This window comes from Lichenostomus cassidix, chromosome 1Aa (genome assembly GCF_008360975.1).
Source record: "Lichenostomus cassidix isolate B80296 chromosome 1Aa, HeHo_3.0, whole genome shotgun sequence".
Classification (NCBI taxonomy): domain Eukaryota; kingdom Metazoa; phylum Chordata; class Aves; order Passeriformes; family Meliphagidae; genus Lichenostomus; species Lichenostomus cassidix.
The window spans coordinates 277,620-293,837 of NC_139480.1; the positions used below are offsets into that span (position 1 = coordinate 277,620).

The 16,218-nt window shown below is 70.0% G+C and overlaps 2 protein-coding genes across 6 annotated transcripts; both read left to right on the forward strand.

Annotated features, from left to right (window-relative positions):
* Positions 1-259: 259 nt before the first annotated feature.
* Positions 260-8,357, forward strand: IMPDH1 (inosine monophosphate dehydrogenase 1). Of its 5 annotated transcripts, none has more exons than XM_085080561.1 (16): positions 260-335; positions 1,384-1,479; positions 1,972-2,020; positions 2,337-2,438; positions 2,759-2,833; positions 3,033-3,239; positions 3,809-3,896; positions 4,544-4,743; positions 5,296-5,386; positions 5,848-5,943; positions 6,329-6,472; positions 6,761-6,905; positions 6,980-7,123; positions 7,201-7,284; positions 7,564-7,580; positions 7,740-8,357. In XM_085080561.1, exons 1-16 carry the CDS (start codon positions 316-318, stop codon positions 7,847-7,849), a joined length of 1,668 nt encoding a protein of 555 aa, XP_084936687.1. In that variant the 5' UTR covers positions 260-315; the 3' UTR covers positions 7,850-8,357. The 5 variants fall into 5 exon arrangements, with proteins under 5 accessions (XP_084936687.1, XP_084936695.1, XP_084936670.1 ...); XM_085080569.1 differs by having other exon boundaries at positions 7,749-8,357; XM_085080544.1 differs by lacking the exon at positions 260-335 and having other exon boundaries at positions 915-1,479.
* Positions 8,358-9,664: 1,307 nt separating this feature from the next.
* Positions 9,665-16,149, forward strand: LOC146442979 (uncharacterized). Its single transcript, XM_085080633.1, has 4 exons — positions 9,665-9,739; positions 11,302-11,866; positions 11,947-12,039; positions 12,595-16,149. The coding sequence occupies exons 2-4, from the start codon at positions 11,311-11,313 to the stop codon at positions 15,177-15,179; spliced, it is 3,234 nt and encodes a 1,077-aa protein (XP_084936759.1). The 5' UTR covers positions 9,665-9,739; positions 11,302-11,310; the 3' UTR covers positions 15,180-16,149.
* Positions 16,150-16,218: the final 69 nt, after the last annotated feature.

The following is a 16,218-nucleotide window of genomic DNA, read 5'->3' on the forward strand; positions in this document are numbered from 1 at the left end:
AAATGGGGAGGCACTCAACTCAGAGGAGTACACTTCCAAAAAGTGGGGGCACCCGAAATAAAGGATTGCACCCCAAAGAACGGGGTGTACCCAAAAGAGAGCTGCACTCAACGCCAAATCCAGAGGCTGCCCCGCAGTAAAGGGGTGCCCCAAACCCCAAAAGAGAGGGGTTCCCCCCCAAAGGGATGCCCCATACCCACGGCTCAGGGGAGTTCCTGAAGCTGCCGGCAGTGGGCGGGGCCTACAGGGATGGGCGGGGCATGGGCGTGGTCGGGGCGTGGTCCCGAGGCTCCGCCCCCGGCGGCGCTCAGCGCCATGGGCGAGGGGAAGCCCAGGTACGGGCGGGGTTACTGGGGGCACTGGAGGGACTGGGGCGCTGCTGGTTCGCGCGGGGCGCTGGGGGGCGCGGGGGGCGCAGCGGGACGGGGCGGCGGCACTGGGGGTTACTGGGGGGAGACGGGGTGGCTGGGGGGGCACGGGGGGAGGGAAGGGCTGTACTGGGGGTACTGGGAGGGACTGGGGCGTTACTGGGGCGGGAGGAAGCGGCGGCGAGGGGGCACCGGGGTGTTCCTGGGGGCGGCGGAGCGGCAGGGGGTACTGGGGGCTGCTGGGGGTGGAGGGCAGCAGTGGGGGATACTGGGAGGTTACTGGTCTGCACTGGGGCGGGTTCCTGGCAGTTACTGCGGGCTGTGGGGCAGCAGGGGGGGTGGGAGGTGGGGGGTACTGGGGGGCACTGTGGGATGCGGGGCTTACTGGGGGATGCGGGAGGGGTTACTGGGAGCGCTGTGGGGCGCGGGAGGGGCTATAGTGGGAGCGCTGGGAGGCGCGGGGGGGGCACTGGGAGATGGGGGTGTTTGGTGGTGTTCCTGGGGGTGCGGGAGAGGCTCCTGGGGGCGCTGGGGCTGCTCCCGGGGCACTGGGAGGCGCTGGGCAGGCTGGGAGGGGGGGGGGCTGCGGCGGCCAGTCCCGTCCCTGACCACGCCCCCCAAGAGCGGCCACGCCCATCCCACACCCACGGCCACGCCCTGCGCCGGGGCCGCTGCGGTAGCGCCACGCGCAGGACCCCCACGGGAACGGGACATCCCCCCGGGACCCCCACGGGAACGGGACAGCCCCCCCACGGGACCTCCCTTGGGGACTCCCCTCGAAAGAGGGACCCTCTCAGGAGCTCCCCGGCATCGGGATGTCCTCTCTGGACCCTTCCGGGAGAGGGAACCCCCCGGGATCGGGACCCCCTTCAGACCGGCCCCGCCAGCCCCGGTGGGGATGTGGGTGGGGGTCCCAGTTCCGGGTGGGGCGGTCCAGGTGGGGGTGCCGGTGTGGTTTGGGGATCCCAGTCGCGGGGTGTCCCGGGGGTCCCGGTGCCAGCCAGCCTCCCCCCAGCATGGCGCAGCAGCTGATCAGCGGCGCAGGCTATGTGCCCGAGGATGGACTGACGGCCCAGCAGCTCTTCGCCTGCGCCGACGGCCTCACCTACAAGTGCGGGTGACCCCCGACCCCAAAACCCTTCCACCCCCTCAGCACCACCTGACCCCCCCAAGCTCAACCTGGCACTGCCAGATGCCTCCCTGAGGCCACCTGATGCCCCCAGGAACCTCCAACACCTCCAGGCACCCCCAGACCCCTCCAAGGAAGCCCCCAACCCCCCAGGGAATCCCCTCAGGGATCCCCCAGGCACCCCCCAGAATCCCCATCAGAGACCCCCAGGCGCCACTCCAAGAACCACCCAACGCCCCCAGCACCCCCTGCCAGCCCTTTCAGAACCCCCAGGCCCCCCTAGAAACCTCCCATACCCCCCAGGAACCCCCCAGGAACCCTCCGACCTCCCCAGTTCGCATGTCCTCACGCCCTCGGTGTCTCCCCCAACCTCAGGTGCCCCCCAGGTCCAGGGACCCTCTAGGGACATGTTCCTGTCCCCCACGGTGGGTCTGGGTCAGTTTGAGGGGTTCCCACCCTTTTGTCTCCCCACAGTGACTTCCTCATCCTCCCTGGCTACATCGACTTCACGGCTGATGAGGTGGTGAGTGCCCCCCCTGTGTCCCTTCAGTGCCCCCCAGGACACCCCTGTCCCCCCCCAGCCCGGGATCCCCTCAGAGACACCCCTGTTCCCCCCATGGAGTGACCCCATCCATCTCCCAGACCCCCACTATGATTTTGGGGGTGGGGGATGCCCATGGGGGGGTCATCCCTGCAGGTTTTGGGGTGCGGTCAGGGGGTGTGTGAGGTCCCTGTGTTTTTGGGAGGGCAGGGAGGGGCAGGTGGGGTCGGGAGCCCCCATTCCTCAGAGGGGCCCCCTGACGGAGGGTCAGGATTTTAGGGGTGCCCCCCTCCTCCAGGACCTGACGTCGGCACTGACCCGAACCATCACCCTGAAAACGCCGCTGGTGTCATCCCCCATGGACACGGTCACCGAGGGGGACATGGCCATCGCCATGGCTGTGAGCTGGGGGGATGGGGGGACACTGGGGGGACAATGGGGGGACACGGTCACCAAGGGGGACATGGCCATCGCCATGGCTGTGAGCAGGGTGGGCACGGGAGGGGGACACCCACATGGGTGGGGGCATCTCGGGGGGGACACCAGGAGGGACACCAGGAGGGACACCAGGAGGGACACCCAGGGAGCTGGACAAGGGGGGAGCCGCGGGGTGGCACAGTCCCAGAGGGGACATGGGTGCAGGGGTGCCGCTCACCCTGCCGGGGCTCAGGAACCCACTGCCCCCCTTTGTCGCCCTTTGTCCCCTCCTTGCCCCCCCAGCTGAACGGCGGCATTGGCATCATCCACCACAACTGCACCCCCGAGTTCCAGGCCAACGAGGTGCGCAAAGTCAAGGTAAGGGACAAGGGAGGGGTGTCCCCACCCTGGGAGCCCCCGTGTCCCAGTGTGCCCGGGAAGCTGCCCATGGTGGCCAGCAGGGATGAGCTGGTGACCATCTGCACCCCATTCTGGGAGTCCCCTCAGTGTCCCCTGTCCTTGTGCCCTGCCCATGTCCCTGAGCCCCCCGGGTGACGCTGTCCCGCCGTGTCCCCAGCGGTTCGAGCAGGGTTTCATCACGGAGCCGCTTGTGATGAGCCCGGCGCACACCGTGGGGGACGTGTGGGATGCCAAGGCCCGGCTCGGCTTCTCGGGGGTCCCTGTCACCCACTCGGGGCGCCTGGGGGGGCGGCTCGAGGGCATCGTCACCTCCCGCGACATCGACTTCCTGCGGGAGAGGGACAGGGCCACCCCCCTGGCCGAGGTGGGTGTGGGGCTGGGCAGGATAGGGGCTGTGGGGTGGGACAAGAGGGAATGTGGGGCGGGATGGGATATGGGATATGGGATATGGGATATGGGGGATGGGATGGGATGGGATGGGATGGGATGGGATGGGATGGGATGGGATGGGATGGGATGGGATGGGATGGGGGGATCTGGGGCAAGATGGGATGGATAGGAGGTTGGAGGATGGAGAGATCTGGGCAGGGGTGGAGGCTGCCCATGGTGGCCCTGGGCCGCCCAGTGCAGGTGACAGTGAAGGTGACAGTGACACACAGTGCAGGTGACAGTGACAGTACCCGTGCCTGTGCTGGTGCCTGTGACAGTGCCAGTGCGTGTGACAGTGACAGACAGTGATGGTGACAGTGCTGGTGGCATTGGAGGTGACAGTGCCACTGACAGTGTCAGTACCAGTGCCAGCTACAGTGCTGGTGACAGTGCCGGTGCCAGTGTCATTACCAGTACTGGTGACAGTGAAGGTGGCAGTGCCAGACAGTGCTTGTGCCAGTCCCTGTGCCGATGCTGGTGACATGTGGGTCCCTGTGTCCCCAGGTGATGACCAAACGCAGGGACCTGGTGGTGGCCCCAGCCGGTGTCACCCTCAAAGAGGCCAATGAGATCCTGCAGCGCAGCAAGAAGGGTGTGGGGAGGGCACCTCTCACTCTCCCGAGTCACCTGTCACTCCCCCAAGTCACCTGTCACCCCCCGAGCCACCTGTCACCCCTCCCGACTTACCTGTCACCCCATAGGGAGCCCCCACAGCACCCCCAGCCAGGTGTCACCTCCCCAGGGGTCACCTCCACTCGGGGGCAGCTCCATGTCACCCTGGGCACCCCGTGGGGTTGTTCCCTGTCCCTATGCCTTCCCCCCATGCCCCCATCCCCAGCTGACATTGTCCCTGCCATGTCCCCATCCCCAGGTGACATTGTCCCTGCCGTGTCCCCAGGGCTGCCGATGGTGGCCAGCACTGATGAGCAGGTGGCCATCGTCGCCCCATCCTTGGGGTCCCCTCCTTGTTCCTGGGGTCAACCCTGTGTCCCCCATTCCTGTCCCTGGGGTCACCTCCATGTCCCTACAGTCCCCGTGGGTGACTCCCTATTCTCCCCCGTGTCCCCAGGCAAGCTGCCGATGGTGACCAGCAGCGGCAAGCTGGTGGCCACCATCGTCCCCTGCTTGGGATCCATTCCGCGTCCCCCGTCCCCAAATTCCCCCCGTGTCCCTGGGGCTCCCCCGTGCCCGCGCCCCCGGGTGACCGTGTCCCCGCCGCGGGTGGCCCTGTCCCCGCAGGGAAGCTGCCGATCGTGAACAGCCGTGACGAGCTGGTGGCGCTGATGGCGCGCACGGACCTGAAGAAGAACCGGGAGCACCCGGCGGCCTCCAAGGACGAGCGGAAGCAGCTGCGGGTCGGGGCTGCCATTGGCACCCGCGAGGACGACAAATACCGGCTGGACCTGCTCGTGCAGGCGGGCGCTGACCTCGTGGTGCTGGTGCGTGCACCCCGAAACCGGGGGGACCCCGAAACCGGGGGGGCCGGAGGGAGGAGGGTGAGGAAGGGGGTGGGGCTGGAGCTGCTGGGGCGGGGGGGATGGATCTCGTGGGTGTGGGGGGGTCCCCGAAAATGGGGGAATGAGGGTGTCCCAAAAAACGTGAGACACCAAAATGGGGAGGGGGTGAAAAAGGGGCAACACGGAAATGGAGGGGAGCATCCCAAAAATTGAGGGCAATGAGGATAAACTGCGGAGGGAGAGAGGGGAGGGGAAGGAAGGATGGGGATGGAGCTGCTGGTGCAGGTGGGTGGGTGCAGGGGGGGACCCTAAAAATAGGGGGGTGGGGGCACCCCAAAAGGGAGGGTATGGGGTGTGGGGATGGGGATGGAGCTGCTTGTGCTGGGTTGGGGGTGCCCCAAAAAAGGGAGGGCCTGGGAGGCTGTGGGGTATCCCCCTGCTCACTGAACCCCAACCCGCTGCTCCCCACTGTGGCACCCCAACCCCCTGCCCTGCACCCCAAAACCTGCCCTGCACCCCAAATTTGGCCCCCAGGACTCGTCGCAGGGGAACTCCCGGTACCAGCTCAGCATGATCCGATACATCAAGGCCAAGTACCCCGAGCTGCAGGTGGTGGGGGGCAACGGTGAGACCCCAAAATGAGGGGGGTCACTGGGGGCAGTAGTGAGACCCCGAAATGGGGCATCCTGAAATGAAGGGGAAATGAGGGACACCCTGGGTGGCAGGTGATGGGGACAACAGTGAGACCCCAAAATGGGGCAATCCTAAATGGGGTGGGGGTCACCCTTAATGGGTGAGACCCCAGAACAGGATGGAAATGGAGGCAGTGGTGAAACCCCAAAACAGGGGGGACACTGGGGGTACCCTGAGCTGCAGGTTGTGGCAGGCAAAGGTGAGACCCCAAAATGGGGGAGGCACAGGGGAACTGGGCTGCAGCTTGTGGAGGGCAACAGTGAGTGGGGGAAGTGGGAGAACCCCAAAATGGGGGTGGGGGAAATGGGGGGCAGCATTTGGGGTGTCCCCCACAGTGGTGAGATGGGATCTGGAGTTCCATGTTTGGGTGCCATTTTTGGGGTGTCCCCGCAGTGGTGACAGCAGCCCAGGCCAAGAACCTGATCGACGCCGGGGTGGACGCGCTGCGGGTGGGGATGGGCAGTGGCTCCATCTGCATCACCCAGGAAGGTGGGTGGCACTCCTGACCCCCCGGCACACCCCTGGGACATCACCCCTGTCCAACCTCCCCGGGACCCCCTGACCCCACCCTGGCACATCCTGGAGCCCCTGCAGTGTCCCTGTCCCTGCTGTCCCCCTGACCCCATGACAGTGTCCCTGTCCCCGATCCCCTGTCCCTCCAGTGCTGGCATGTGGCCAAGCTCAGGCCATGGCTGTGCCCCTTGTGTCCCTGTCTCTGTGATGGTGTCCCTGTCCCTGTCACCATGGCAGTGCTGGTGTGTGACCAGGCTCAGGCCACAGCCATGTCCATGATACTGTCCCTGTCCTCAGTGCCGGCATATGGCCTTGCCCAGACTACAGCTGTGTCCCTGATGCTGTCCCTGTCCCCTGGCAGTGCTGGCGTGTGGCCGTGCCCAGGCCACGGCCGTGTACCGCGTGGCTGAGTATGCGCGACGCTTCGGTGTCCCTGTCATCGCTGATGGTGGCATCCGCAGCCCCGGCCACGCCGTGAAGGCACTGGCACTGGGAGCCTCCACTGGTGAGGGCACGGGGGGTACCGGGGGGCTTTGAGGGCAACCGGCATGGGGGGCACAGGGGGAGCCCAGGAGGGGCAAAGGGGGCACCTGGCTGGGGGGGCAGAGGGGGCACCCAGAGGGGACATCCTGAGGGCATCTCGTGGCCACCAGCCCACCCTGGTGCCTCCCGAGGGGGTCCTGCACCCACCAACCCGTACTGCAGCTGGTCCCACAGCCCCCAGCCCACCCGGGGGGGGGTTTCACATCCCCCACCCTGCCGGGGGAGTCCCTGACGGGGTGTTCCCCCCCAGTGATGATGGGGTCACTGCTGGCTGCCACCACGGAGGCCCCGGGCGAGTTCTTCTTCTCGGAGGGCGTGCGGCTGAAGCAGTACCGGGGCATGGGGTCCCTGGACGCCATGGAGCAGGGCCCGGGCAGCCAGAAACGCTACTTCAGGTACCCCGGGGGGGCCGGAGGGGGGGCTCCCGCCCCCAAACCGCCCCCCCAGCCCCTGTGTGTCCCCCCCGCAGCGAGGGCGACGCGGTGAAGGTGGCGCAGGGCGTGTCGGGCTCGGTGCAGGACAAAGGCTCCATCCACAAGTTCGTGCCGTACCTGCTGGCCGGGCTGCAGCACGGCTGCCAGGACCTGGGCGCCCGCAGCCTCTCGGCGCTCCGGTCAGTGCGGGCTCGGGGGGCGGGGGGAGCTGGGGGTCCCGGCAGCCCACCGACCCACAACCTCCCTGCCCGCCCAGGTCGATGATGTTCACGGGGGAGCTGAAGTTCGAGCGCAGGACGGTGGCGGCGCAGGTCGAGGGGGGAGTGCACAGCCTGCACTCGTGAGTGGGGCGGGTTTGGGGAGGGCTGGGGGGGGCTTTGGGGTGCTGGGGGGGTTGAGGGGGCTGGGGGAGGTTTTGGCGGGGCTGAGGAAGGCACCACTTCAGATCCAACTCGTAGTTCCCCCAGCGTCAGGATGGGGTTTGGAGTGCCAGGGTGGGGTTTGGGGTGCCAGGATGGGGTTTGGGGTGCCAGGGTGGGGTTTGGGGTGCCAGGGTGGGGTTTGGGGTGCAGCGGGGTTTGTGGTTTTCCCCATAACCAGAACCCATCTCCCCCTACAGCTTTACAGTTCTGCCCTGTAAGTACCTGCTCACCCCTCCCTTACCCCCTCCTCTATAGCCGGGGCATCTTGGGGGACAGTGGGACCCCCAATCTCCTGGCCAAGACCTTATGGAGTCTGGGGATCCCAATTCCCCCAGGAGGGGTTTGCGGGTTCCTCTATTTGACTCCCCCCTTGACCCCCCAGTGGCGAGAGGTGGCTGCCCTGAGGAGGGGTCACCCCGGGCCGGCGCCCCCCGCCCAGAGCCTGCAGGGACCCCCCCGGCCCCCCGACACCGGCGCTGCTGATGGTGCACTGGGACCCCGAAATGGGGACATGCCCAAACCCCCCCGAGCACACGGCGTGTGGGGACTCCACAAACCCTCCTGGAACTGGGAGTGCAGGAGCCCCCAATCCCCCCGGGTCACCACAGGGGAGTGGAGACCCCCAGAGCCCTCGGAACTGGGGGCACAGGGACCCCCCGACACTTCCCAGGGCACCACGAGGCTGCGGGAACCCCCCGGACCTCTCGGGAGATGAGGCTGCAGGGACCCCCCAACCCCCCCGAAATGGTGTGGGCACCCCAAAGCCTCCCGGCACTGAGGAGCTTGCAAGGGGGTGTCCCCCTGTCCCCCCTGAGCTGGGATGGGGGGACCCCCCGCAGCCTCCAGGGGACCCCCAGCACTGAGGGAACCTCCCCAGTGTCCAGGGGGACCCCACAGCACCCCGGGCGACCCCAAGGGCTGGTGGTCCCCCGGTCTGGGGACATCCCGGACTCGCTGTGTCCAGGGGTGAATAAAGTCTTGGAGCATCGGAGTCTGGGTTGTCCCTGCCCCTGTCCTGGTCACATCCCTGTTCCCTGTCCCTGCGTTGTCCCTGCCCCTGTCCTGGTCACGTCCCCTTTCCCTGTCCCTGCCCCTGGGGTGTCCTCGGCTCTGTCCCCGGCCCTGGTCCTGGCCCTGTCTCTGGCCCTTGCCCCTGGCCCGGCCCTGGCCCCGCCCCTGTCCCCGTCCCTGGCCCTGTCCATGGTCCTGTCCCCTGCCCCTGTCTTTGTCCCTGGCCTGGCCCTGGCCCTGTCCCCGTCCCTCACCCTGTCCCCGTCCTTGGCCCTGTCCATGGTCCTGTCCCCCAGCCTGGCCCCTGGTGTGTCCCTGCCGGTGGCACTGGGAGCAGGGGACACACGTGGCAGCAGGGGGGACACATGTCGTGACGCGGGGTGGCACACACATGGCACGAGGTTGGCACGCACATGGCACGGGGTGACACACAACACGGGGTGACACACAACACGGGGTGACACACAACACGCATGATGTGGGGTGGCACATACATGACACTGGGTGGCACACGCATGGCACAGGGCGGGGCAGGTAGGAGATGCCCAAATACGGGAAACCCCTAAATATGAGACACCCCCCCGAAATGTGGGACATCCCCCAGAGACAGGCTATTCCACCCCCCGAAATGTGGGACCCCCTCCCCAGTGGGGGGCACTCCCAAATACCCAAATGTGGGAGCATCCCCCAAATGTGAGACCCCCCCAAATGTGACTCCCCCACAGTGTTGGCAACGCCCAAGTGTGGGACCCCCAAATACGGGACCACCTCAAAATGTGAGACTCCCCCTCCCAAATTGTGAAACCAAACGTGAACCCCCCCAAAATGTGGGATCCCGAGAGGGGCACCCCTCAAACCTGGGAAGCCCCCCAAATGGGAGGTCCCACCCCCCCAACCGCGCCCCCCCGGCTCCAGCCGGGCCGCGCTGCCCGCCGGGTCTCGGTGCCCTCGGGGCGGGGGCGGGGGCTGGGGAGGGGGGAGCCCGGGGGGCCCGGGGGTGGGAGGAGGAGGAGGAGGAGGAGGAGTGGGGGGGGGCTCGGCCCGCCCCTCCCGCCGCTGCCGCCGCCGGGGCCGGGCCGGGGCTGGAGCCGCCGCCGAGGCCGGTGGGTGCGGGGGGGGCGGGCGTGGGTTTGGGGGTGCGCGGGGGGCTGGGGGTGCGGGGGGTGCCAGGAGTTGGGGTGCCCCGCGTGGGGGAGCGGGGGAGCGCCTGCCGGGGGGGGCGATGGGCGCTGCCGAGCCGGGTTGTGGGTGCGGGGTGGGGGGGGAGCTTGGGGGTGTCGCGGTTTGGGGGTGCGGGGCGTGCCCGGCGGTGGGGTGCCCGGGGGGGCGCGGATCGCGGGGTCGCGCCTGCCGAGGGGAGAGGTGAGCGGCGTTTGGGGGTGCGGGAGCTCTGGGGGCCGGGTTGGGGGGCGAGGGGGGGCACGGCTGCGGGGGTGTCCCGGCTGTGGGGCGGCGGGGGGGTGCGGGGTGTCGGCTGCGGAGCGGGGGTGGCGAGCCGCGGTTTGGGGGTGCGGGGGTTGGGGGGTGCCCCCCCGGCCCCCCCCGAGCCCATAGCCCCCCCCGCGCCGCCCCCGCGCGCGCTGTCCCACGCACACGCGCTCACACGCGCCGTCACGCGCGGGCACACGTGCGCACACTCACCCACGCGCGGGAAAGGGGGGGGTGCGGGGGGGGCGCGGGCGGGGGGGCCGGGGGTGCGGGGGGGGGAGGGGAGGTCCCGGTGTGCGGGGTCAGGGGGCGCATGGGGGGGCGCGTGGGAGCGCGAGGGGGGCGCGGGGTCACGGATGGGCGGGGGGGGCAGGGAGAGGCACGGGGGTCGTGCGGGGGGGCACGGGTGGGTGTGCAAGGGGGGCTGCAGGGGGTGCCCACCCTGGGCTGTGCCTGTGCCCGGCCCGTGCGCCCCCCGCGCGATGTCCCTGTCACACGCGTGGGCACACCGAGAGGGGGCGGGCGGAGGTGTGCGGGCCGCGTGCGGCTGTGACCCACGGGTGACACCGGGGAGGGGGGGCGGCGTGGAGACCCCCATTGCCGCGGTGGGGGTCTTGGGGCTGGCGGTTCCGGGGGGGCGCTCGGGTTCCGGGGGTGGCGGTGCGGCAGTGGCCCGTGCGGAGGTGGCAGTTCCGGAGGGCTGTGACAATTCCGCGGGGCTGTCGGGTCCGGGCGGTGCCGGGTGCGGGAGTGTCCTGTGCGGGGGCCGCGGGTCCCCGCGTGTCCCGCGTGTCACATCGCATCCGTCGTCCCCGCGCCGCCGCCGCCCTGATGGGCGCGGTGTCACCCCGCGGCGACAGCCCCTGTCACCCCGATTAGGGACCTGGCGCGGGCGGGGGGAGCTCCGGGGGAGGGAACACCTCCGCACGCCCCCGCAGCGGCCCGCGGGGGGGGCGGCCCCGTGTGCCCCCCGTCCCCGAGTGCCACCGCCGGACCCGGGCTGCTCCTGGTCCTCGGAGGGCTCCCGTGTCCCCACAGATGCTCCCGTCCCAAATTCGGGGTGCCCCTGTCCCTCCTCGGGGTAGTCCTGTCCTCTCTCCCAGGTGCTTCTGTGTCCCCCCCCGGGATGCTCCTGTCCTCAGGGTGCTCCTGTCCCCTGTCCTGGGGCGCTCCGGTGTGTCCATCCTCGGAGCGCACCTGTCCCGTCCCAGCTCCTCCTGTCCCCCCAGATGCTCCTGTCCCCCGCCTCGGGTGCTCCTGTCCCTCTCAGGTGCTCCTGTCCCATCCCGTCCCTGTCCCCCGGCGTGCTCCCGTGTCGCCGCCTCAGAACGCTCCCTTCGTACTGGGGGGACGGGGAGGCTCTAGGGTGCCATGGGGGACTGGGGTGCGATGGATCTGGGGGTGCTGCGGAGGGGCTCTGGATGCCTGGGGGGCTCTGGGATGCCTGGGGGGCTCTGGGATGCCTGGGGGTAACACTCCTCTCCCCCTCTCCACAGCCGCTCCCGATGTCCCTGATGTCCCCCGTGGGGGGGGCGGCCGCCCCCCGCCTGCTGCTGGCCCTGCTTTGCCTGGCCCCCCCCGCCGCCGCCCCCCCGCCCCCCAGCAGCCCCCCGGGGACACCCCCGGGCCCCCCCGCGCCCCACAGCGACTCCCCTGTCCTGTCCCTCAACCTCGGCCTCAACTTCAAGATCAAGGTGCGAAGCCAGGGGGGTCCGCGGCCCCCCGCGCCCCCCACCCCCGCGGGAGCCCCCAAGAGCCCTGGACCTCCTCGGAGCCCCGCGCCCCCCACCCTGCCCGAGCCCGGCGATGAGCAGGGCTCGGCGACCCTCCCGGAGGAAGCGGGGGGCTGGGGGGTCCGGGGAGCTACGACCTCCCCTCCGGGGCGCCCCCGGGACAAGCAGCTGGAGCTGGACATCGCCATCGACCTGACGGCGGGGCTCGATCCCCCGCCGGGGGGCTCGGGGGCCGCCGTGCCCCCCACCAGCCTCCTGAAGGGCCCCCCCGGACACCCCCGCTTCCTGCCGGGCCTCTCGGAGCTGGCCGGGAGACTCAGCGCCGCCGGTGAGTGCCCGGGGCGGGTCGGGCACCCCCAGGGCCCCCCAAACCTCAGGGACCCCCCAATATGTCGGTGCTCCCCCCAGGGTTCCTGTTTCCCACGGGACGCCCCAGGATCGGCGCCGAGGGGGGCAATGGGTCCCTGGAGCTGGACGAGGCCGCGAGCGGCGCGGAGCCAGGTGGGGGAGCGGGGATTTGGGTGGGCGGCGATTTGGGGACAGCCTGGGGGGCTTGGGGGAACGGGGGGGTATGGAGACTGGGGGAGTCCTGGGGGGATGGGAAGGTCCTGCGTTTGCCGGGGGCCTGGGAAAACGGGGGCTCGGGGGCAATGGGAAGGGCCTGGGATTTGGGGGTGTCCTGGGCCTTTAGGGGTCTGGGAGGAAAGGGGAGGTCCTGGGATTTGCGGGGCGATGCAGGGGCTGGGCGGGACTGGAGGTGGATGTGGACTGGGGACCCTGGGAGGTGGGGGAGTTCCGAGGCAATGGGGGGTCCTGGGGTTTGGGGGGAACTAGGGGAATGGGGGTTCTGGGGTTTGGGGGGTGCTGAGGGAATGGGGGGTCTGGGGTTTCGGGGGCCTTGGGAGGGCTCTGCCTCCCTCCAAATTCTCGGTGAGATGTGGGGCGTGGGGGCAGCTGGGTGACACCGGGGGTCCCGGAGGAACAGTGGAGGGGTTCAGGACGCCCCCAGGGAAGTGGGGCTCTCCACGCCCCCCGCTGACCTCCTCTCTCCCGCAGCCCCCTCCCCCGGCCGCCAGCCCTCCCGGGGGGGCGCGCCCCCCCCCGCCGCCGCCTCCGCCTCCGCCTGCACCCCCGGATCCGCCTGCGCCCCCGGATCCGAACCGGGCGGGGCCTCCCCCGCGCCCCCCTTCTCCTGGCCCCCCCACTTCCTCCCTCTGGGCACCCCCTGGCCCGAGGCCGCCGAGCTGTGGGGCGCTGCCTGGGGGGGGCACGTCTATGGGGCGGGGGCCGCCTTCACCCTGCTGGGCTTGCTGGGCGTGCTGGTGCTGCTGGGGGGGCGACGGCCGCCCCTGGCGCGGCTCCTCGGGGGGCTCCTGGCCGTGTCGGGCTTCGCCCGCGCCTTCCCCCTGTTCTTCGACCCCTACGAGCTGGGGGAGCGGCTGCCCCCCCCCGCCGCCCGCCTGCTCTTCGAGCTGCCGTTCCCGTGCCTGGGCTGGGGCTTGGCGCTCGCTCCCCCCGCGCGGTGCGCGCCGGTGCTGCTGGCGCTGGGGGTGCTGCACCTCGGGGGGGCTCTGGGGGCCGTGGGGGCCGTGGCGGCTCTGGGGGCTCCGCCGGCGCTGCTGCTGCTGCCCCGGGCTCTGTTCGCCGCTCTGGCGGCCGCGCTGGCGCTGGGGGCGCTGGGGGGGCTGCGGCGCTGCGAGGGGCGCGGGGGGCGCGGCAAGCGCGCGGGGGGGGCGCGGGTGGGGGTCCCGCGGCTGGTGGGGGCGCTGGGGGCCGTGCTGAGCGCGGGGTTGCAGCTTTTCGGGGCGCTGCAGGCTTGGGGCTGGGGGGTGACGCCCCCCCCGGGGCCCTGGGCCTGGTGGGGGCTGCAGCTCGGGGGGCGCCTGGCCGAGCTCGCCATGGGGGGGGCGCTAGTGGCGCTGGCGTTCGTGGCCTTCCCCAACCGCCGCTCCCTCCCCGGCGGCCCCCCCGAGCCCCCCGAGGGCGGCGGGCGGGGGTCCGGGGAGGAAGCGGGGGGGCCCCCCGAGTCCCCCCTGGATGTGGACGGGGACCCCACGGCCGGGTTCCGGCCCCCCTCCCCCATCGACCTGCGCCGCTCCATCGACGAGGCCTTGGGAGCGCCGGGAATGTTCCGCACCGGGAACGGCGGCATCGGGGGCACCGGGGGCACCGGGAGCACCAGGATCAGCGTCATGGGAAACGCCGCGAGCGCTGGGAGCACCGGGATCGGTGTTATGGGGAGCACTGGGAACAGCGGGAAAACCAAGAGCAATGGGATCGGCGTGCTCGGGAACACCGAGATCAGCGTCATCAGCGCGGCCGGGAGCGCCGGGAGCACCGGGAGCGCGGGCACCGGGAACGCGGGCAGCGGCACCAGCACCAGCGCCTTACCGGGCGGCGGCAGCACCGCAATCCCCGGCATGGGCACCGCGAGTGGCGTGACTGCCATGGGCACAGCTGGAGCGCCGGGAAACGCCACAGCTGGAGCTGCGGGAACGGGCGCCACCGCCACGGCAGGGGGTGACACAGCTGGCACAGCAGGGACACCTGGCACAGCTGGCGCGCCTGACACAGCTGGCATAGCCGGCAAGCCTGGATCACCTGGCACAGCTGGAACACCTGTCACAGCCGGCATGCCTGACACAGCTGGAACAGCCAGCAAACCGGGCACAGCTGGCACTGCCAGCACATCTGGCCCAGCTGGAACAGGCAGCAAACCTGGCACAGCTGGAACACCAATCACAGCCAGCACATTTGGCACAGCCAATAAACCTGGCACAGCTGGAACATCTGGTACAGCGAGCAGACCTGCCACGGCTGGCAAAGCCGACACACCTGGCACACCTGGTACAGCCGGAAAACCTGGCACAGCTGGCACAACCAGCGGGACAGAGCTCGGTGCCCCCGGCACAACCAGGGGCAGCAAAACCGCGACACCGGGAATTGGCAGCGCCGTCATCCCTGGGACACGGGCACCGGGCAGCACCAGCGGCACACCTGGAACGCCTGGAACACCTGGAACACAGGGCCCTGGCACACCTGGAACACCAGCAGCACCTGGCACATCAGATCCCAGCTCCTCTGGCACAGCTGGGACACGGGCGCCTGGCATCCCCGGCACCGCTGGCAACGCCGGCACCGCTGGAACCTCCGGCACAGCTGGCACAGCTGGCACCCCCGGCACAGCTGGCACCCCTGGCACAGCTGGCACAGCTGGCACCCCTGGCACCCCTGTCACAGCTGGCACAGCTGGCACCGCTGGCACAGCTGCCAAAGGTGCTCCCAATACCCCCGGCACTCGTGGCCCCGCCACCGCCCCCCGCCCCTCCGGCCTGTCCCGAGCCGCTTCTTACGGAAGTCCCTCCGGGGGTGTCCCGGGGGCGCGAGGGGCTCGGGGGGCAGATCCCCGGGGGGTCGGTGATGTCCCCTCTCCCCGAGGAGCTACCCAGGGGGTTCCGACCCCCAGCAACCCCCCGCGGGACACCTCCCGGGCAGCGCCGCCCCCGCTGCGGCCATCCCAGAGCTGGGCCGAGGGGACCCCCCGGCCCCCCCCGGCCCCCCAAACCCCCGGCGGGGGTGGCCCCGAGCCCCCTGGGGGCGGTGACGCCCGCAGCCCGGGCAGCGACACCATAGACTTGTAGGGTGTGGGTGACACCCCCGCGGGGCAGCGGAGACACCCCAGCCAGGACCCCCCAGCCGACCCCCAAGTCCCTGAGACCCCCAAATTAGGGCGACAACCTCGGGACCCCCGAATTCCTGAGACCCCCGAGTGCTGGTGACAATCTAGGGACACCCCAGGTCCATGAGACCCCCCCATACGGGTGACAATCCGGGAACCCCCCCACGTCCTTGAGACCCCCAAGTGCTGATGACAATCCGGGGACCCCCAAGGTGCCCCCGCAGGTCCCCGAGGCCCCCAAATACGGGTAACACTCTGCCCCGCCACGTCCCTGAGACCCCTTCAAGTGCTGGTGACAACCTGGGGACCCCCCCTCCTCCCGTTCCTGAGTCCCTCAAGTGCTGACAATGACCTGGGGACCCCCAAGCCGCTCCCAAGTCCTTAAGACCCCCAAATAGGGGTGGCGACCTCAGCCCCTCCATATCCTAAAGACTCCCAAGTGCTGGTGACAATCTGGGGACCCCTCCAAGTTCCCAAGTCCCCCAAAACAGGGGTGACAAACTGCCCGCCCCGACTGAGACCCCCAAGTGCTGGCAATGACTTGGGGACCCCCAAGCCGCCCCCCAAGTCCTTGAGACCCCCAAATACGGGTAACAAAGTGCTCCCCCCAAAGCCTTGAGACTTCCAAGTACAGGTGCCAATCTGGGGAATTCCATGAAACCCCAAATTCCATGAAACCCCCAAATACGGGTAACAAAGGCTCCCCCCATGTCCTTGAGCCCCCAAGTGCTGGTGCCAATCTGGGGACACCCCAGACGCCCCTCAGGTCCCTGTGACCCTCCAATACGGGTAACAAAGTGTCCCCCAAGTCCCCGAGACCTCCAAATTCTAGTGACGAGCTGGGGCGCCCCAAGACCCCCCACAGCCCCCAGACCCCCCAGTTCCTCCCCACCTCCCCACCGTGTACCCAATAAAGTGCCACGTGCGAAGAATGTGTGTGACACCCCCGGGACCCCTGGATGAACCCCTGAGCACCCCCAGCCCTGGGGCGGGACCGTCGA

Bases quoted from the DNA above. Each gene is read 5' to 3' on its own strand.
- LOC146442979 (XM_085080633.1), top strand. From the start codon at position 11,311: ATGTCCCTGATGTCCCCCGTGGGGGGGGCGGCCGCCCCCCGCCTGCTG. The intron at 11,867-11,946 runs GTGAGTGCCCGG...TGCTCCCCCCAG, and splicing joins CGGGAGACTCAGCGCCGCCG to GGTTCCTGTTTCCCACGGGA. The intron at 12,040-12,594 runs GTGGGGGAGCGG...TCTCTCCCGCAG, and splicing joins CGCGAGCGGCGCGGAGCCAG to CCCCCTCCCCCGGCCGCCAG.
- IMPDH1 (XM_085080544.1), top strand. From the start codon at position 1,184: ATGTCCTCTCTGGACCCTTCCGGGAGAGGGAACCCCCCGGGATCGGGA. The intron at 4,744-5,295 runs GTGCGTGCACCC...TTTGGCCCCCAG, and splicing joins GCGCTGACCTCGTGGTGCTG to GACTCGTCGCAGGGGAACTC. The intron at 5,387-5,847 runs GTGAGACCCCAA...GTGTCCCCGCAG, and splicing joins GCAGGTGGTGGGGGGCAACG to TGGTGACAGCAGCCCAGGCC.